This window comes from Eschrichtius robustus, chromosome X, assembly GCF_028021215.1.
Source record: "Eschrichtius robustus isolate mEscRob2 chromosome X, mEscRob2.pri, whole genome shotgun sequence".
In the NCBI taxonomy this organism is placed as follows: Eukaryota; Metazoa; Chordata; class Mammalia; order Artiodactyla; family Eschrichtiidae; genus Eschrichtius; species Eschrichtius robustus.
The window spans coordinates 44,700,298-44,722,386 of NC_090845.1; the positions used below are offsets into that span (position 1 = coordinate 44,700,298).

Here is a 22,089-nt window from a genome sequence, read left to right on the forward strand (position 1 = left end):
TGTAAAAGTATGAAATTAGAACACTCCCTGACACCATGCACAAAAATAAACTCAAAGTGGATTAAAGGCCTAAGTGTAAGGGCAGACACTATCAAACTCTTAGAGGAAAACATAGGCAGAACACTCTATGACATACATCACAGCAAGATTCTTTTTGACCCAGCTCCCAGAGAAATGGAAATAAGAACACAAATAAACAAATGGGACCTGATGAAACTTAAAAGCTTTTGCACAGCAAAGGAAACCATAAACAAGACCAAAAGACAACCATCAGAATGGGAGAAAATATTTGCAAATGAAGCAACTGACAAAGGATTAATCTCCAAGATTTACAAGCAGCTCATGCAGCTCAATAACAAAAAAACGAACAACCCAATCCAAAAATGGGCGGAAGACCTAAATAGACATTTCTCCAAAGAAGATATACAGATGGCCTACAGACACATGAAAGAATGCTCAACATCATTAATCATTAGAGAAATGCAAATCAAAACTACAATGAGATATCATCTCACACCGGTCAGAATGGCCATCATCAAAAAATCTAGAAACAATAAATGCTGGAGAGTGTGTGGAGGAAAGGGAACACTCTTGCACTGTTGGTGGGAATGTAAATTGATACAGCCACTATGGAGAACAGTATGGAGGTTCCTGAAAAAACTACAAATAGAACTACCATACGACCCAGCAATCCCAATACTGGGCATATACCCTGAGAAAACCATAGGTCAAAAAGAGTCATGTACCAAAATGTTCATTGCAGCTCTATTTACAATAGCCAGGACATGGAAGCAACCTAAATGTCCATCGACAGATGAATGGATAAAGAAGATGTGGCACATATATACAATGGAATATTACTCAGCCATAAAAAGAAATGAAATGGAGGTATTTGTAATGAGGTGGATGGAGTTAGAGTCTGTCATACAGAGTGAAGTAAGTCAGAAAGAGAAAAACAAATACAGTATGCTAACACATATATACGGAATCTAAGGAAAAGAAAAAAAAGGCCATGAAGAACCTAGTGGCAAGACGGGAATAAAGACACAGACCTACTAGAGAATGGACTTGAGGATATGGGGAGGGGGAGGGGTGAGATGTGACAGGGTAAGAGAGTGTCATGGACATATATACACTACCAAATGTAAAATAGATAGCTGGTGGGAAGCGGCCGCATAGCACAGGGAGATCAGCTCGGTGCTTTGTGACCACCTAGAGGGGTGGGATGGGGAGGGTGGGAGGGAGGGAGATGCAAGAGGGAAGAGAAATGGGAACATATTGTATATGTATAACTGATTCACTTTGTTATAAAGCAGAAGCTAACACACCATTGTAAGGCAATTATACTTCAATAAAGATGTTTAAAAAAAAATAAATAAAATGCAAAAAAAAAAAAAGATGAAAGACTGAGTGTTGTACACAATGAATAGCAGAAATTTCCAATTAGATATTTGTATTCTGTACATTATGTATAAGTAGGTATTTAATAGGCATACCCTATGGGATATTATGGTAAAAATTACTAAAAACAATTTTCTATCTGTCTCTTCCCTATCCCCCCATGCTGACCGTGTCACCCTGAACGGGATTGTGTTGTTACAGGTGTCAGTGTCCTTTGAGGACGTGACTGTGGACTTCAGCAGGGAAGAGTGGCAGCAGCTGGATTCTACTCAAAGGCGCCTGTACCAGGACGTGATGCTGGAGAACTATAGCCACCTCCTCTCACTGGGTAAGCAGAGCCACTCTGTGAACCTACAAGGACCTTGTTATGGGTAAAATTGTGTCCCCCCCCCCAAAGAAACTATGTTGAAGTCCTAACCCCCACTACTTCTGAATGTGACCTTATTTAGAAATAGGGTCTTTCCAGAAGTAATCAAGCAAAAACAGGGTCATTAGATGGGCCTAATCCAATATGACTGGCATCCTTATAGAAAAGGGACGTCTAGACACAGAGACACAGAAACACAGAGGGAAGGCAATGTGAAGACATACAAGGAAAAGATGACCATGTGACTGGAGTGATGCATCTACAGGACAAGAAATGCCTGAGGCCAGAGAAGCCAGGAGTGAGGCATGGAACAGTTCCCTCGCTAGCACCTTCAAAAAGAGCATGGCCCTGCTTACACCTTGATTTTAGACTTCTGGCCTCCAGAACTTCAAGACAATAAATTTCTGTTGTTCTGAGCCACCCAGTTAGTGGTACTTTGTTACAACAGCCCTAGGAAACTAGCACAGCTTTCTGTACTGGGAAGTGGGGTGCTGCTGTAACAAATACCTACAAAAACCATGGAGGTGGCTTTGGAATTGGGCAATGGGTAGAGGCTGGAAAGATTTTCAGGTGCTTGATAGAAAACGTCTAGATTGCCTCAGAGAAACTGTTGGTAGAAATAGGAGTGTTAAAGGTGTTTTGGGTGAGGTCTCAGATGGAAGTGAGGAACATATAATTGGAAACTGGTGGAAAGGTGATTCTTATTATAAAGTGGCAGAGAATTTGGCTGAATTGTGTTCTCTTGGGTAGAAAACAGAAGTCATGAATGATGAATTTGGATATTTAGCTGAGGAGATTTCTAAGCAAAGTGTTAAAGGCAAGGCTTGGTTTCTGCTTCATGCTTACAGTAAAATGCTAGAGGAAAGAGAGAAATTGAAGGAGGAATTGTTAGTAAAAAGGAACTAGAATATGAAGATTTGGAAAATACTCAGCCTATCCATACTGCAAAATATAAGAAGGTGTACTCTGGAAAGAGCACCAAGGGTGTGGCTGGACAACCAGTTGCTAAAAAGATTAGGTATATGATTTGTGGATCCAATCAACCATCTCAGGAGAAACGCTGCCAGCTTGGGCTGAAGAGGATGGAGGCAGGGAAAAAGGCAGGAAGACTGGGGTTCTGGGATTCTACAGACAGGAAACAGGCCAGTAAAGCTATTTGGCTGTGAACACCCTTCAAGAAAAGGGATGAATGACCCCCAAAATGGTTCAGAAGCCAGCAGGGCTGTCACTGCCATCACAGGCCCAGAGGGCACAGACTGGGAAGATGCAGGGCGACTGGCTGTCACCTCTTTGTTTCCAGAAGGTTGAGCCACCTAATTGGTTCCAGAGCTAAGAGGGCAGGGCCACCACCCAGGTGTGAGGTTGCCACATCTGATCTGAGGTCACACCTCTTAACATGCTCTCTTGAACTCTCTCTTCAACTGTCCCTTATGGTACTTGTTGACTATCAGTTTTGAGCCAGTATTTAGCCTAAGACGGAGTTTACTGCCCACTTTGGGCACATTCTCAAGCAACATGACTCTGGGAGGACCCAGCCTCAGTGCTCCAAGGGCAGCTCCTGGCCTCACACCATCCACAGGCTGGGCCTCCATCATAAGGACTTGGGCCCCTTACGAGCAGCACTGGGAGGCAGGTGTTGTCCCTCCTTTTGTTTATGGAAGAGCCAGACACAAAAACTTACTCTTCAAGACCTTGGAAGGGATATCTCAACATGGCCCACACCACTGGACCCCTAGAAATTTCACTGCGATAGAAGGCCCCTAAATTTTTTTCCCACCTTCTGACACACAAATGTCTTATCCATAAGTCTAGAGTAGTTGCTCCTCCTTGTTCACTAGGTCTAATGAGCATAGTATCACCCATGTAATCGACCGATGTGATGTCCTGTGGAAGGGAAAGTTGATCAAGATCCCTGCAGACTAAATTATGACATAGGACTGGAGAGTTGATCTGCCTCTGAGGTAGGACAGTGGAGGTGTATAGCTGGCCTTGCTAACGGAGAGAAAACGGCTTCTGCTGGTCTTGACTAACAGGTATTGTTTTTAAAAAAAGCATTTGCCAGATAAATAGCTACATACCCGGTATCAAGGAGTGCGTTCATTTGCTCAAGCAACAAAACCGTATCTGGTACAGCAGCTGCTGTTGGAGTCACTACCAGGTGGAGTTTATGATAATCACCGTCTTCTGCACAGGCCAAATAGGCACGGTGAATAGGGATGTAGTGCAGCCACCACCCTGCATCCTTCAGGGCTTTGATGGTGGCACTAATCTCTGCAGTCCCTCAGGAATGCGGTACTGCTTTTGGTTTACCATTTTCCGAGGTAGAGGCAGTTCTAGTGGCTTCCACTTGGCATTTCCCACCATAAAAGGCCTCACTCCATAGGTCAGGAAACCAATATGGGGATATTGCCAGTTGCTGAGTATGTGTATTCCAGTTATGCATTCCTGGACCAGAGAAGTAACCACAAGATGGGTTTGGGGATCCACTGAGCCCACTGTGTGTGATGGACCTGAGCAAAAACTCCATTGATCACTTCACTTTTATAAGCCCCTACGCTGTCTGGTGGGCCACAGTGATGTTTTGGGTCTTTTGGAATTAGTGTCAGTTCAGTGCCAGGGTCCAGTGATGTCTGGTAAGCCTCACTGGTTTTTTCCCCAATGCACAGGTACTCTGTAAAGGGATATAGGTCCCTTTAGGGAAGGTTGGAAGAAAGGTTAGTAGTATAAATTTTTGGCAGTGTCATGGGTTCCTTCCTTCAGGGACCCGGCCTCCCCCTTCATTCAAAAGTGTTCATTCCGGGTGTGTAAACTGGCTCAAGTCTGAGAATTGATTGAGGAGCCAGGACTCTGTGTTTTGATGTTTCAAGTTAGACTTCTGTTCACTTGACCTAGGACTCTTCTCCTTAGACAGATCAAGTAAGAATTTAGTAGATTGCCCACCTATTTCTTTTCTAGGGATGTCAGGATCAACTAGCCAACCCCATAGATCTCTGTGAATTGGACTGTTTCTTTTTGTTTGTGGTTTTTTTTTTTTTGCAGCGCAGAAAGTTTGGTTTATTTCTAATGTATATTAAAGACATGTATGCATTTTTTCCTATTTGACAGTAGTATGGTATATGAGAAAGAAGTTTAAATCTCCACCCGGCCACTTGTTGAATGAATAACTAAGCCTCTTCCTAGCTATGTGATTTTGGAATTTTACCTCTCTGAGCCTCAGTTTCCTTATCTAAAGGGACTAAGAGGAGAGTTATTTTGAAGATGAAATGAATGAATTTATCTAAAGTGCCTAGGGCAGTGTCTGGTACATAATGAATACTCAGTATTCTTTTATTTCCCCTTTCCTTGCTCTTAATTTGTTGATATGTCTGTCTGTGAGCAGGTGAGCCACTCTGTAACAGATGTTACATTTAATGCTAGTCCCCCTATTCTCATATAGTGTTAGAGAGAAGGATAGAGAGGTATAGACATATAACACATAAATATATGAGTATGTAGCATAGTTTCTTAAATATCTGAAAACTGTTCTTTGCGAAATGTTCATATACTGTTTTTGTCCTGCTTTTCTTAGACTGTCCTAACTCTGCTGCCTTGAAAGAAGGTTATCTCTTAAATAATGGAACACTAAGATAAAGGTTTGTTTTGAAAGATGTCTGAAGTCTAATGAGTAGGAGAATGAATTAAAACAGTATTATAAAAATTTCTACTCTTATGTGTGAATCGGACTTTTTTTTTAATTATTTATTTTTAATTTATTTATTTTTGGCTGCGTTGGATCCTCGCTGCTGCACGCGGGCTTTCTCTAGTTGCAGTGAGAGGGGATTCCTCTCCATTGCGGTGCGCGGGCTTCCCATTGCGGTGACGTCTCTTGTTGCGCAGCACAGGCTCTAGGCACGCGGGCTTCAATAGTTGTGGCTCGTGGGCTCTAGAGCGCAGGCTCAGTAGTTGTGGTGCACGGGCTTAGTTGTTCCACAGCATGTGGGATCTTCCCGGACCAGGGCTTGAACCCGTGTCCCCTGCATTGGCAGGCGGATTCTTAACCACTGCGCCACCAGGGAAGCCCCCGGACTTTTCTGATTACTGCTTTGACCCTGTGGTAACCGCATCCACCTTGCATTTGACAACTCAGTGCCTCCGTTTGGCCCCTGCCACCCCAGGATCCAATTACTCCCATTGCATTTAGGTTGCCCAGTTCACTGGCAGAAGTTCCCACTGAAATTTCTGACCTACAGCAAAGAGCAATCACAGATTACCCGGGGCCCCTTCACAAATTTATTAGTCACAGTCATCATCACAGATGTGTCTCTGGACCCTCCCGGCGTGAGCAAACCTTCCACGATAAATCCACTCTAACATTCCAATCTCCCTAAGCCTTTGTACACCAAAGTAGTCCTGGCATTTCAGCTGCATTTAGTGTGGGCCATGTTTTGGTCCATGTTTCAACCAACCAGCCAAACACACTGCTTCAGCCCTTCCTAACCCCTCAAGTGGCAACATTACATTCAGAATCTGCTTAGTGTACACATGTCAATAATTTTGGCCTGATCCAACTTTATGTTCTTTCTGTTATCCCACACTCTTAATATCCATTTCCACACATATTCCCCAGATTTCTGTCCGTATAAATTGGACAAATCATGCAGTTCTTTTGGAGTATCTCACACCTCCTCATGGGTCACACTGTGTACCTCACCCTTGGGCCTTGATGAGACTTAAGTCTAGTTATAGGTCTGGAAGCAAAGAAGGGTGGTAGGCATAGGTCCTGAGGGGAACCAGCAGTACCTTACAAGGCAAGTCCCTCAGGGGAGCCCACTGCAGGCTCCTCTGGCAGAGGAGGGTTAAACTTCTCAGTTGAGGGTAAAAGGGCTGCTTCTACTGGCAAAGACTCATCTGAATTTAGAAGTTCAGTGTCCTCATATGTCTCCATTCCAGTTTTCAGGATCCCGTTCCTTCCTCATCAATGCTCTCCTTTAACAGCAGACACTCTGTGAGGCTGGGAATTCAATTTGTGTTGTAATTTAGCCACTCACAGGATGAGACTCTGGGTTTGGTTTTCAGCCGTCTCAGCTCTGCAGCTACAGGAGCTAAGGGTTACTTTCAGGACAGACAGAGAAATTTTCAGGTCACTTATGCGATGCATGATCTGGGAAATCAAATCCCTGAGCTCATCCTTTTCTTTCCCCACTTCATCCAGCGCAATTAGGAGCAATCAGGCAATCTTACTATACTTGGAAGTTTGACAAAAATTTCCAAGGTATCAAATACAAGGTTATCCAGAACCTCACTTCTTATAAGCATTTGATTAGGAGTATCCAGTGTTGATATTTTGCACATCTCTATTGCCATGTCACACCAGGGACTATTAGTGCCCTCCTTACTACTGAAATAGAGTCATTAGTGCTTTTGAATCTAATCAGAATAAGGAACCAATTCCAGAAATCCCATAACTAATTCAGAAAACTCATCCTTGAGATTCTGTTCCTCTAGAGCCACTCTCAGTACCAAACTCTGTATTATGGTTCTGCAGAGAAATAGAACCAATAGGATATGGGTATATACATATAGAGAGTATACACATACGCGCATGTGCACGTGTGTACATAAATACAGAGTAGGGGGGAGAGATTTATTTTAAGGAACCAGCTCACCCAGTTGTGGGGACTGGCAAGTCTGAAGGGCAGGCCAGCAGGCTGGAAATTCAGGTGAGTTGATGTCGAACTTTTGAGTCTGAAATCCACAGGGCAGGCCACGGACTGCAAACTAGGCAGATTTCTTATGTCGCAGTCCTGAAGCAGAATTCCTTTTTCCACTACCCGTTCTTTGTTCCCTTTGCTCTCAGCAAGCACCTCAGCTGGTTGTGGTTTTTTACCAAGTGGGATGACCCAAAACTTTATTCCTGAAGGGTCTGGCCCATTAGTAGTCCTGCCTGAGTTGAATTGTTGTAGTTTTCCATTGACTTTAATCACAGGGCATGATAGTATGCCTTATGGGGTCTCCTGTATTCTAGACATACTCTTCTTTACCTCCATCATGATATAGCAGTCCAATTTCCCCTTGGTAGTCAAGATCAACCACCCCAGCCAGCACAGTAACTCCCTTCTTTTCCTGTTGATTCAGAGGCGTGAAAAGACCAAGATGTCCAGGTGGCAGACTTAACTTCCAGTTCAGTGGAATCATTGTTGTGTCTCTTGGTGGAAGTGTTCCTCCCTTTGGAACTAAAACGTGTAGAACAGCAGAGCATAAGGTTGCCGGTACAGGAAGCAAAATTTTTGCTAATGGGTCACTAGTGGTAATAGTAAGTGGTGCCACTCCTGGCCCGGGGCTGAGTGGGTGGGGCTACCACCCTGGTGGGCTTGGAGGACAGAGTGTCGTACCAATGAGAATTATTGTGAAGCCTTAAAATCTAATGGGGGGCTTCCCTGGTGGCGCAGTGGTTGAGAGTCTGCCTGCCAATGCAGGGGACACGGGTTCGAGCCCTGGTCTGGGAAGATCCCACATGCCGCGGAGCAACTAGGCCCGTGAGCCACAATTACTGAGCCTGCGCGTCTGGAGCCTGTGCTCCGCAACAAGAGAGACCGCGATAATGAGAGGCCCGTGCACCGTGATGAAGAGTGGCCCCCACTTGCCACAACTAGAGAAAGCCCTCTCACAGAAACGAAGACCCCACACAGCCATAAATAAAGAAATAATTTTTAAAAAATGTAATGGAATTTGCCCTGCTAGGTTTCAGACTTGCTTGAGACCTCCCATCCCTTTTTAAATTCTAATTTCTCCCTTTTGGAATGGGAGTATTTATCCTCTGCCCATCCCACCACTGTATTTCGGAAGCAGATAACTCATCTGTTTCCACAGGTTTGCATGGAGAGGAATGTTGTCCCAGAATGACTCATACTCAAGTCTCATCTGTAAGATTTGGATGATTTAGATGATGTGATTTGAGACTTTGAGTTGATGTTTAGATGAGATTTTAGACATAAGAGTTGATGCTGGGATGATTAAGACTTTGGGGGATACTGGGATGGGGTTAGTGTATTTTGCACATGGGAAGGACATGAATTTTGGGGCATCAGAGGGCCGGCTCTTATGGGTTGAATTGTGTCCCCTCAAAAAAAAGATATGTCGAAATCTTAACCCTCAGTACCTCAGAATGTGCCCTTATTTGCAAGTAGTAATCTTTACAGAGGGGATCAAGTTAAGATGAGGTCATTGGTGTGGGCCCTAATTGAGTGGTATCCTTACAAAAAAGGGAAATTTGGGCACCGAAATAGGCACGCATAGGGGGAAGACAATGAGAAGAGACGCACAGGGAGAAGACAGCCATGGGACTGGAGTAAAATGTGTTTACAAGCCAAGGAATGCTAAAGATTTTTGGCAAGCACAAGTGCTAGAAGATGCAAGGAAGGATTCTCCCCTATATCTGCCAGAGAGAACATGACCCTGCTAACACCTTGATTTCAGATTTCCAGCCTCCAGAAATATGAGACAATACCTTCCTATTGTTTTAAGCCACCCAGTTTTCGGTACTTTGTTAGAGCAGCCCTAGGGAACTAACACAGAACCTCAGAGAGGCCGCTTCCATCCTCAGCTGCTGAGTGCTCTGGGGCATCTGAAGTGTGTGATGGTGTCATCCGTGATTGGTCTGAGATTCTTCAGTCCCTTTGCACCTTTGCACTTATTACTCTTTTCCCAATGAAATGTGGTCACTTTTCCAAAGAACAAATGGAAAGCAATTAGCTGGACCCCATTTTCTATCATTTCCTGTTAACAGGGTGTGAAATTCCCAAGCCAGAGGTCATCTTCAAGTTGGAGCAAGGAGAGGAGCCTTGGACGTTGGAGGAGGAAACCCCACATCAGAGCTGCTCAGGTGAGCGAGTGTGATCCGGACATGGAAATACTTGAGGCTGATACTTTTAAAAGGCTATGATCGCTACCCTTTTTTTTTTTTAACATCTTTATTGGAGTATAATTGCTTTACAATGGTGTGTTAGTTTCTGCTCTACAACAAAGTGAATCAGCTATACATATACATGTATCCCCATATCTCTTCCCTCTTGCGTCTCCCTCCCTCCCACCCTCCCTATCCCACCCCTCTAGGTGGTCACAAAGCACCGAGCTGATCTCCCTGTGCTATGCAGCTGCCTCCCACTGAAGGTACAAAACTTTAGAAACTTCTTGAAAATAGATAACATTGGCCTCTCTGGTACCAAATTGCTCTCTCCCTTTATTTCCCTTACTGTTATCAACTGTCTCCTTGGCTTGGCTTTCCTCCAGGAGAATTGCTGCAATATGTATAGTCTCGATCATATGACAGGCTTCCTCAGTATGGATCTGGTTTTCTTGGATATTCTCTCCTTCCATCACATTTTTATGCTTTAGTACCGAAACCCCACTCCCAGGGTCTTAGATCCTTATCATATACATTCAGGTTTTAATGGATTTGCCATCTTTGAAGATCAGTTGGTTGCCTCACTCCTGTTCTCCCTGGTGCCCTTTCACCTTCTTCTCCATCTCATTTTCATCTTCTCACTCTAAGATACCAATAAACTGTCATCTACAACCAGCCTCACCTTCTTTTCTCTTTGTAGATGTTGCCTTTAGATTCCTCACTTCTCTCCACCTTCCCTATCTCACGCCTCTCTCCCATCTTCTGACTTTATGATCACTGTCACCTAGCATTTTTTTCTTTTAAAATCAGCCTTATTAAGGTATAATTTACATACCATAAAATGTATCCATTTTAAGAGTACAGTTTGCTGAGTTTTGGCAAAGGTACACACTGATATAACCACCACCCCAATCATGACATATTACATTCCATCACACAGAATGCACTTTCATGCCCCTTGAAGTTAATACTCAACACCACTTTGGCCCCAGGCAACCACTGGCATGCTTTTTGTTATTATAGATTAGATTTGTCTTTATTAGGGTTTCATATAAATGGGATCATACTGTATATACCCTTTTGGGTCTGACTTTATTTGTTCAGCATAATGATTTTGCAATTCATTCATGTTATTGAGTGTATCACTAGTTTGTTCCTTTTAAATAATGAATACTCTTCCGTGGTATGACTATACTGTAATTTGTTTATCTCTATACCTGTTGATGACAGGTGGTCATTGTTTGGTTATTATGAATAAAGCTGCAGTGAACATTCTGGTATGTCTTTGTGTGAACATATGTTTACATTTCTCTTGGGTAAATACCTAGGAGTGGAGTTGCTGGTATAATATAATCAGTGTTTACTTACCTTTCTTATAATTGCCAAACTGTCTTCCAAAGTGGCTGTATTATTTTACATTCCTAACAGCAATACATGAGAATTTCTGTTGCTCCAAATCCTCACCAACACTTGCTATCATCAGTCTCTTTAATCTTTGCTATATAGTGGATGTGTAATGGTATATCATTATGATTTTAAGTTGCATTCCTCTGATGAGTAATGATGTTAAGTATCTTTTCATGTGTTATTGACCATTTGTACATTTTTTTTGTGAGTTGTCTATTCAGATATCTTTCCCATTTTTTATTGGGTTGTTTGTCTTCTTTTTATTGAGTTTTAAGAGTTGCAATTTTTTAAAATATTTTTTTAACTTTTATTTTATATTGGAGTATAGCCGATTAACAATGCTGTGATAGTTTCAGGTGCACAGCAAAGCGACTCAGCCATACATATACATGTATCCATTCTCCCCCAGCCTCCCCTCCCATCTAGGCTGCCACATAACATTGAGCAGAGTTCCCTGTGCTATACAGTAGGTCCCTGTTGGTTATCCTTTTTAAATATAGCAGCGTATACATGTCAATCCCAAACTCCCTAACTATCCCTTCCCTCCACCCTTCCCCACACTGGTAACCATAAGTTCATTCTCTAAGTCTGTGAGTCCGTTTGTGCCTTGCAATTTTATTTTCTTACTGGTGCCTATCAAAAGGCAAATGTTTTAATTTTGATGGAGTCTAATTTATCATCTTTTTCAAACTTTTAGTATTTTTTGTGATCTGTTTAAGAAATCTTTGCCTACTACAAGGTCACAAAGATTTTCTCATATTTTCTTCTATAAGTTTTATTATTTTAGCTTTTTCGGTTTAGGTCTATGATCCATTTTGTGTGTTTAATGTAAGGATTGTTGTTCATTTTTTTCAATATGATATTCAGTTGTTCTAGAACCATTTGTTGAAGAGACTTTTTTCCCACTGAATTTCCTAGGCACATTTATTAAGATCAATTGATTTCATATATGTGAACCTATTTCTGGATTCTCTATTCTGTTCAATTGATCTATATGTCTTTCTGTTTTAAAGTGAAGGTTTTATTATTATTTAGGTATGTGAGGTCAACAGATCCAGAGACAACTGCCAGTGAAAACAGTTTGTAACTCACAGTTCTCAAGAGGAGGAGGCATGCCACACCACATAGGGTCACACCAGGGAGCACCAGGGTCAATCAGGAGGTAGAAGTTGTGAGGAGGAAGCATGGGCAAGAGACTTCATTGTGATTTTCATGGAAATAATGGGTGAGCCAGAGTAATCAGGCTGGGGAGGTTTAGAATTAGCTAGTTTGAGTAATTTCAGCGGGCTCTGGGGTGTAGGGACTGTCCTTAGTTGCCTGGTACCCAGCCCTGAGGTGATTTGGGCATGGGGCTAGTGGCTCAACCTGTGAGATCGTGATGAAGGAGATAATTGGTGGATATGGGCTCTGGATTGGTTGGTTTGCATATGAAAGGTATCGTTACAGGGAAGTCATTTACTGCCTCTAGGAAATAACTAGCCCTGGGAGGGGCAGTCTCTCCAGGATCAGCAAGGCATCAGATGCCAGAGCATCAAGAATACAGAAAATAAGAAAATATAGTTAATACACTGTCCTTTTGCCAGACCCATACGTAATTACTGTAGCTTTTATAATGAGTCTTGAAGTCAGGTAGGGTAAGTTCTCCAGCTTGGCTTTTTAAAAAAACTACTTTGGCTCTTCTAGGTCATTTGCATTTCCATATAAATTTTATAATCAGTTTGTAATTTTTTTGAAAAAACTTGCTGGGATTTTGGCATTAATTCTGTAGATCAGTTTTAGGAGAACTGACATCTTAATAATATTGAGCCTTCTAATCCATGAATATGGCAACTTTCTACATCTATTTAGACCTTTGACTTCTTTCAGCAGTGTTTTATAGCTTTCTGTTTAGAAGTTTTATGTATCCTCCATGAAATTTATCCCTAAGTATTTGATGTTTTTTGATACTATTATAAATGGCATTGTTTTTTTTTTTATTTTCAGGATGTTCATTGCTAGTATAAATTGCTAGTGATTTATTTTTGTACGTTGACTTTGTATCCTGAGGCATTTCTAAATCCGCCTATTAGTTTTCTTGTAGGTTCCTTGGGGTTTTTCATGTAAGTAATCATCATCACTTTAAGGGCACTTTTACTTCTTCCTTTCCAATCTCATGATTTTTATTTCTTTTCCTTTCCTTATTTCACAGTCTAAGACCTTTAGTTCGATGTTGAATAGAAGTGTTGAGCATGGGCATGCTTGCCTTGTTCTGATATTTGGGGCAAAAAGTTCGTACCATGAAGTATGATGTTAGCTGTAGGTTTTTTGAAGCTGCACTTTATCAGGTTATGTAAGTTCTTTCTAATCCTAGCTTATTGAAGAGGTTTTCTCTTACCATGGTTACATATTGGATTTTGTCAAGTGCTTTTTCTTCATCTTATTAGAGTGATCATATGATCACTTTTATTTTGTTAATATGTGAATTTATTTATTGATTTTCAAATGTTAAATTGACCTTGCATTTTTGAGATAAATACTAGTTGATTTTGATTTATTACCCTTATTATATTAATGCATTGTTGGATTCTGTTTACTAATTTTTAAAAAAATATTGGCATTTTTCATGAGTGATATTGGTTTGTAGTTTTCTCTTTTTTTGCAATATCTTTGTCAGGTTTCGGTATTAGAGTTATGCTGGCCACAAAAAAAATGAGTTGTGAAGTTTTCCCTTCTCTATTATCTGAAATAGTTTGTGTAAGATTGTTACTTCTTTTTTTACTGTTTCATGGAATTCACCAGGGCCTGGAATTTTCTTGATGAGAAAGTTTTAATAACAAATTCAATTTCTTTAATAGACATAGGGCTATTCAGATTTTCTGTTTCATCTTTTGTCAGACATAGTAAGTTGTATTTTTTAAGGAATTTGTCTATTTCCTTTATGTTGTCTAATTTAATTCTGTCATGGTCTGAGAAAAGAATATATTTAGCTGTTGATGGGTGTTGTGTACTAATATTATATATATATATAATCTCTCTGTATATAGATTTAAAGTTGGTTGTGTGTTGTTGAGATCTGTTGCTTTATGGAATTATATTCTACTTGTTCAATTATTTGTAATTATAGGGGATAAAAACTGACGAGGAGATTTTAAAGTTTATATGGATATACAAAGGACCTAGAATAGCCAACACAGTCTTGAGAAAGAAGAAAAAGTATGAAAGATTTACACTACCTAATGTTCAGATTTACTATAAAGCTACAGTAATTCAGACAGTGTAGTATTGATATAAGGACAAACAGATATATAAATGGAACAAAAGAGAGTCCAAAAATAGACCCACACGTATATGGACAACTGAGTTTTGAGAAAGGTGCAAATACAATTCAGTGGGAGAAAGGAACATCTTTTGAACAAATTGCACTTGAACAAATGGATATTAGTATCAAATGGAAGGAAAAAACCTTGACCCAAACCTCACACCATATACAAAAATTAACACGAGCCATAGTAGGACTGAATTGTTTCTATTGGACCAACCCATCTAACAGATCAAAACTGTTAATTCTGGAAAATATATTTTAAAAACTACTGAAGACACTGGAGAGTGACCAAAAGAACATTTTTCTAGGTCATCATATATTGAGTAATTTTGGATTGTATCTTTAACATTATCAGTGTTATGTTATAGTAACACTATATTCTGTTACACTGTTCTGTGCTTTTTCATAGTAGGCAATTAACCAGGTTATACTCAAATCGGAGATGCTGTCTCACCTAAGGTGGATAGCAACTCACATCTCTGTTCAGACTTCCTCTAACTTCTGACTTCTCTCCAAAATCTGCTTGCTTTTATTCACTCTACCAATACATGTTTTGCTTTGTTTTTCTAGAGCTTACAGTTACTGTCTGTAGAAGAATTGTTGTTTAGGAGGTTACTTCTCCATACTAGAAGTGGAACTCTTACAGTTGATCCTTGTACATTTACCCTGTATTCTGAGACCTTGCTAATAAATTCACTCATTAATTCTAGTGAGTCTTTTTGTAAATTCCTTAAAATTTTCTGTATCCATTATCATGTCTTTTTATCATTTCCTTTTTAGTCTGCATGCCCTTTATGTTTATTTTATCTTGTTCCCAATCTGAAGGCAAAGGCTTTCAGTCTTTCAGTGTTAAGTATATTAGCTGTGGTTTTCCTTAGATGCCCTTTATTAATTGTGGCAATTTATTTTTATTCCTAGTTTGAAGAGTTTTTAACATGAATGGATATGAGATATTCCAAATGCTTTTTCTGCATTTATTGAGATGAACATTTTATTCTGGTAATGTGATGAATTTCACTGATTTTCAGATCTTAAACTGACCTTGCATTCCCAGGATAAACCTTACTTGATCATGATGTATTATCTTCTTTCATGTATTTCTTGATTCAGTTTGCTAGTATTTGGTAAGGATTTTTATCTCTATGTTTCTGAGAGATATTAATCTTTAGTTTGGGGGGATTTTTTTCGCTTATAACATCTTTGATTTCAGTATCATGTTAATGCTAACCTCATAAAATGAGTTAAAATTCCATGCCTGCTCTGTCTTCTGGAAGAGTTTGTGTAAAATTGCTATATTTGCTAAGATTTTTCAATGTTCACTCCTCTGTTTGGTGATTTTGTATAAGATTGCTTTAAATTTTATAATTTTTCCTTAAATATATGATAAAATTTACCAGTGAACTCATCTGGGTCTGAAGTTTTCTTTGTGGGATTATCTTTAATTTCAAATTCAGTTTCTTTAGTAGATATAGGGATGCTCACATTTTCTATTTCTTCTTGTTTTGATAATTTTTCTTTCAAGGAGTTTGTGCATTTTATCTAAGTTGTCAATATTTGACATTCAGTTGTTTCATAATATTCCTGTATTATCATTTTAATGTCTGTTGTATCTTCTGTAATGTGCCCTCTTTCTCTGAAATTGATAAAATTTCAATTCAACAGGATTACAAAAATATAAATTTGTATGCACTTAATAACATAGCCTCAAAATATATAAAGAAAATATGGATTATACTAAAAGGAAAGATAAAATACACAACCATAGTTGGAGATTTTGACATACCTATCTCAGTAATTGATTTTTGTCTGTTTACAGACAAAAGAATCTGTAAAGATGTAGAGGATTTGAACACGATAAACCAGTATGACCTAACTGACACACATAGGTCACTGCATCCCACAACTGTAGATTACACATTCTTTTCAAGTGCATGTGGCACACTGACCAAAATAGACCCTATTTTGGGACATAAAGCTAATTGCAACAAATTTCAAAGGATTGAAATCATACATTATATGTTCTCTAGTTACTGTTGAAATAAATCAAAACTCTGAACAGAGAGACAATTAGAACATATCCAAATGTTTAGAAAGTAAGCAGCATATATACACATAGCTCATAAGTCAAAGAAAAATCCACAGTGGAATTAGAAAATATTTTGAGCAGAATGATAATGAAGATGTGACACATCAGAACTTGTGGCATGAAGCTCAAGTACCACCCAGATAGAAATTTATTGCTTTAGATCAAGATGGTAGAGTAGGAAAATCCTGAGCTCATCTCCTCCCACAAACACACTTAAATTACAGCTACACAGAGAACAACTAACTATCTCTGAGAATGACATGAAGACTAGCAGAACAGATTTTTCCACAACTAAGGATATAAAGAAAAGGCCACATTGAGATATGTAGGAGGGGCAGAGACACAGTCTATTCAGAACCCACACACCCAGTGTGATGACCCACAAGCAAGAAGGTATCATAACTAACAACTGCAGAGGTCCCCCCTTGAAAAGTGAGGGGTCCAAGCCCCACGTTGCACTCCCCAGCCCAGGATACCTGCACTAGGAAGACAAGTCCCCCAACATCTGGCTTTGAAAACCAGTGGGGCTTACATCTGGGAAAGCTGGAGGGCTGTCAGAAACTAAGACTCCACTCTTGAAGGGCTCACATACAGACTTACTCTCTCTGAGTCCCATTGCAGAGGCAGCAGCTTGAAAGTGCCTGGGTTATACGAGAATGAGATTCACTGACTAATTTTAGAGCATGTGCCAGAGGGGCAGGGATCTAGTGGAACTTTCTCTAGGGACAGAATTGCTAGTGCATTTTTTTTACTCTCCTTCCACCTAGCTGGCCTGGTGCTGGCAGGTACCATTTCTGTCACTCTCCCACTCTCCATTAGCCTCACTAACACCATGCACCCAGTGTTCCTCTAAGGACCCACCCCACTCCACCCAGTGGGCAGCCTCAGCTGGCCCCAGTGCCCCCCCAAAGTGGGTCCTGCTCCAGGGGGCCATTCCACCCTCCAGTATGCTCACAGCAATCATGGCCCAACCACAACAGGTGAGTACATGCAGCCCACACAGAGGATACCCCTGGAGCACCTGGTTCTGGTGACCAGGGGGTATTGTATCACTGGATATTAAGAAGATATTATGATGAACTTTATGCTAACAAATTTGATAACTGAGATGAAATGGATACAGTCCTAGAAAAACACAAGTTATAAGAAATGTCACAAACAGAAAGAGAAAATTTTTAGTAGTCTTTTTATCTATCTATTAAAGAAGTTTAACCTAGAATTTAAAACCTCTCTTCATTGGTGAATTCTCCCTGTCGTTTAAAGAAATAATACCAGTATCGTACAAGTTCCTTTGGAGAACAACAAAAACAAAAAACATTTTCCACCTCATTTGATAGTAAATTGAACTATATTAGAATAAAAAATTACTCTTCTTCCAAAGGTATCATCATGGTCAGAATGGTGGTCACCTCTGGAGGTCAGTAATTGACTGGGAAGGACCACAAGGAAATTTCCTGGGATAATTAAAATATTTTATATTTTCATCTAGGTGGTGGTTACATGGGGTATAATATGAAAAAACTCATGAGTTCTACATTTAAGATCTGCACTTTACTGTATAGAAATTATACCTCAATAAATGAAGAATTTCTTATGCAGATCATCTTATGAGCCTGTGAGATTATTCCTTGGGGATATTTATATAGGAATGGTATTGCTTGATCATTGGAGTATACATGCTGTACACAAGTGTGCCCATTTCACCACATCTATGCCAGTACTTGGCATTATCCAGATTTCTTATTTTGTGGCCAATCTAATGGATGTAAAGTGGTATTGTGGGGTTTTTCCCCCTTTTTAATATCTGTTATCCATTTGGGTTTCCTCTCCTGTGAATTTCTTGTTCCTATTATTTTATCTTGTCTAACCATATAGTTTTCTTCTATTCTTGACTTGTACCTAATTTGCTCACTTCCTTTTCCATTGAGCCTTTTCCCCCCACTGAGATGCCACTGGCTATGGATGTTGTTTACTGTCTTCTGGATACTTGTTCCCGTAGTAATTAATTCAAAAGATTCTTCCATTCTGAACACTTAAGCTTTTTATTTGTATTCTTATGACTTCCATATTGGCACCACTAGTTGCTATATTATAACTGGGCTTTAGTACCACACTTACCTACATATTAGACAATTCCCACAGAATATTCTACTTTATTCATCCTTACTTAGTATGTGAGGAATTGGCATCATCATTGCCCAAATCAGGAATCTTCAACATTCCAAACTTTGTCAGATTCTGCTGTTTCTTGTTTCTTCCCTCTTAGCTATCTTCTCCTACTAATTACTCTGCAATTCCTTTTTTTTTCTTTTTAAAAGAATACTATTTAGATATCCTCTCATCTTAACTCCTAGTATCATCACCTAGAGTAAGTCTGTATTTTCTTATGCTTGGATTACTCTGTTCCTAATGGGATTTGCAGATTCCATTCTTGTTTCTAGTTCATCTTAAATGCCACTGAAGATAGATTTCATTACCTGAGACACTGCATTTATCTTTGCCATTAGCTTTATGAAGTAAAGCTATTAATATTAAATATTAATTTTTTGCAGTCCAAATGATTTTATTTTTATTTTTTAAAATTTATTTTATTGAAGTATAGTTGATTTACAATGTTGTGTTAATTTATGCTGTACAACACAGTGATTCAGTTATACATATATATATTCTTTTTCATATTCTTTTCTGTTACAGTTTATCACAGGATATTGAATATAGTTTCCTGTGTCAATTACTCCATGTTATATAATACATGACCAATAGCTCTTCTCTCAGTGCCACCTACAACATGGCCATTTATTTCCAATTAAAGTTGTATCTGTGCAGTTTCCTTAATTCATGCTTTCCTCAGATTTTCACCTTGTCTTTAATGCCTACCAAATATGAAGTTCGTCTCTGAGTCTAGGCTCTTTATTATTTTGTGCTTTGCCTATCTAGGCAATAGACACTTCCGTTTTGTTTCAGGTTATCGTCTATTCCATGAAACTCCCCTTACCTACTCCAAAGTTATTGCTCTTTTCCATTTCCGTTCCCCCATCACTCAGATGCTTCTGCCCCTAGTAATTTTGAAAGTCCCTGAAAATAAGAGCCTGTATCTTATTTTTGTTATCCAAATGCTAAGCACAAAGAAAATACCAATATTAACTAATCAAATTTGTGGGGGACAAGAATATGAGTATTTTGCTCTATTTCAGAAGGGTTTTTAAAAGTTCTACTGAGAGGAATTCAACGTAACATAGATTGTAATTGGAAAGCAAAGACAATGGAATCAAATATTTAAAAGTTTACTGTCTATGCATTGTGTTTCTATTTTTTAAACATTTATTTATTTTGGCTGCTATTAGAAGTCTATTAAAATGATTAGCAAAATGAATAGCACATAGGGTGTCTGCTTCAGAGGTTCAGAAAAAAGTCTCACTAGCAATATGATCAGATTAATTTTCAAAATAAAAGACTCAAACTATTTGATGAAGCATACATACATTTTTAAATGGCACAAAAGAAGATGCTAAGCAGGAATGGAGGAAGAGGATATGAACATGTCCTTTTATTTGGGAATAAACTGGACTTTTGTGAGGCATTTTTTTTGAGTGGCAAAGAGAATGCCAGCTTGCATGCACAGCTCTTTCTAGACTGATGACTCTCCATTTATGTACTGTTCATTGAATCTGTGGGATCAGGAAAGGTGTAGAGAAGCTTTTTATTGCAGGAGCAAATTTTTTACAATGAATATTGGTGCTGGTGATCTAAATATTGTCCAATACAGCAGGGGGTTAGAAGTTAAGTTCTATTTATGTTAGACATTTCATATACATTTAAGTGTTAAGTGAGAAGTGAAGCCACCTCTAAAACCAAGCCTAGGAATCCAGGGCTTAATAACTTCCAAATAAAGTAAAGCCAAATGTATGAGAATAAAATGCAACTTAAGAATAAGAGGAGGGAGAGGCCTTCAAGATGGTGGAGGAGTAAGACGTGGAGATCACTTTTCTCCCCACAAATACATCAGAAATACATCTACATGTGGAACAACTCCTACAGAACACCTACTGAACACTGGCAGAAGACCTCAGACTTCCCAAAAGATATATATATTTTTTTCCTTTTTCCCTTGTGAAAATTCCCTTGCGAGTGTGTGTGTGTATGCTTCTTTGTGGGATTTTGGCTGTATAGCTTTGCTTTTCCATTTGTCCTATAGGGGTCTGTCTGTTTTTTTTTTTTTTTTTTACTATAGTTTTTAGCGCTTGTTATCATTGATGGATTTGTTTTTTGGTTTGGTTGCTCTCTTCTTTCTTTCTTTTTTTTATTACTTTTTAATTTTTTTTAATTTTTAATACTTTTAAAAATGTTTTATTTTAATAACTTTATTTTATTTTATTTATTTATTTTTTTCTCCCTTTTCTTCTGAGCCATTTGGCTGACAGGGTCATGGTGCTCTGGCTGGGTGTCAGTCCTGTGCCTCTGAGGTGGGAGAGCCGAGTTCAGGACACTGGTCCACCAGAGACCTCCCAGCTCCACTCAACGACCAGCAAGCTACAGTGCTGGACACCCTATGCCAAACAACTAGCAAGATAGGAACACAACCCCACCCATTAGCAGAGAGGCTGTCTAAAATCATAATAAGGTCACAGACACCCCAAAACACACCACCGGACAGGGTCCTGCTCACCAGAAAGACAAGCTCCAGTCTCATCCACCAGAACACAGGCACCAGTCCCCTCCACCAGGAAGCCTACACAACACACTGAACCAACCTTAGCCACTGGGGGCAGACACCAAAAACAACGGGAACTATGAACCTGCAGCCTGTGAAAAGGAGACCCCAAACACAGTAAGTTAAACAAAATGAAAAGACAGAGAAACACACAGCAGATGAAGGAGCAAGGTAAAAACCCACCAGACCAAACAAATGACGAGGAAATAGGCAGTCTACCTGAAAAAGAATTCAGAGTAATGATAGTAAAGATGATCCAAAATCTTGGAAATAGAATGGAGAAAATATAAGAAACGTTTAACAAGAATCTAGAAGAACTAAAGAGAAAACAAACAACGATGAACAACACAATAAATGAAATTAAAACTTGTCTAGAAGGAATCTATAGCAGAATAACTGAGGCAGAAGAACTGATAAGTGACCTGGAAGATAAAATAGTGGAAATAACTACCGAACAGCAGAATAAAGAAAAAAGAATGAAAAGAATTGAGGACAGTCTCAGAGACCTCTGGGACAACATTAAACGCACCAACATTCGAATTATAGGGGTCCCAGAAGAAGAAGAGAAAAAGAAAGGGACTGAGAAAATATTTGAAGAGGTTATAGTTGAAAACTTCCCTAATATGGGAAAGGAAATAGTCAATCAAGTCCAGGAAGCACAGAGAGTCCCATAGAGGATAAATCCAAGGAGAAACATGCCAAGACACATATTAATCAAACTACCAAAAATTAAATACAAAGAAAAAATATTAAAAGCAGCAAGGGAAAAACAACAAATAACATACGAAGGAATCCCCATAAGGTTAACAGCTGATCTTTCAGCAGAAACTCTGCAAGCCAGAAGCGAGTGTCAGAACATATTTAAAGTGATGAAAGGGAAAAAACTACAACCAAGATTACTGCACCCAGCAAGGATCTCATTCAGATTCGATGG

The 22,089-nt window shown here is 39.5% G+C and overlaps 1 protein-coding gene across 1 annotated transcript in view; it reads left to right on the plus strand.

Moving 5' to 3' along the window:
* The window catches only part of ZNF81 (zinc finger protein 81), an 84,393-nt gene that overhangs the window by 53,834 nt on the left and 8,470 nt on the right, over window positions 1-22,089 (plus strand). Inside the window, exons 3-4 of the mRNA XM_068532888.1 lie at window positions 1,603-1,729; window positions 9,534-9,629. Of these exons, the coding sequence (XP_068388989.1) occupies window positions 1,603-1,729; window positions 9,534-9,629 (223 nt within the window). The remainder of the gene's footprint in view (window positions 1-1,602; window positions 1,730-9,533; window positions 9,630-22,089) is intronic.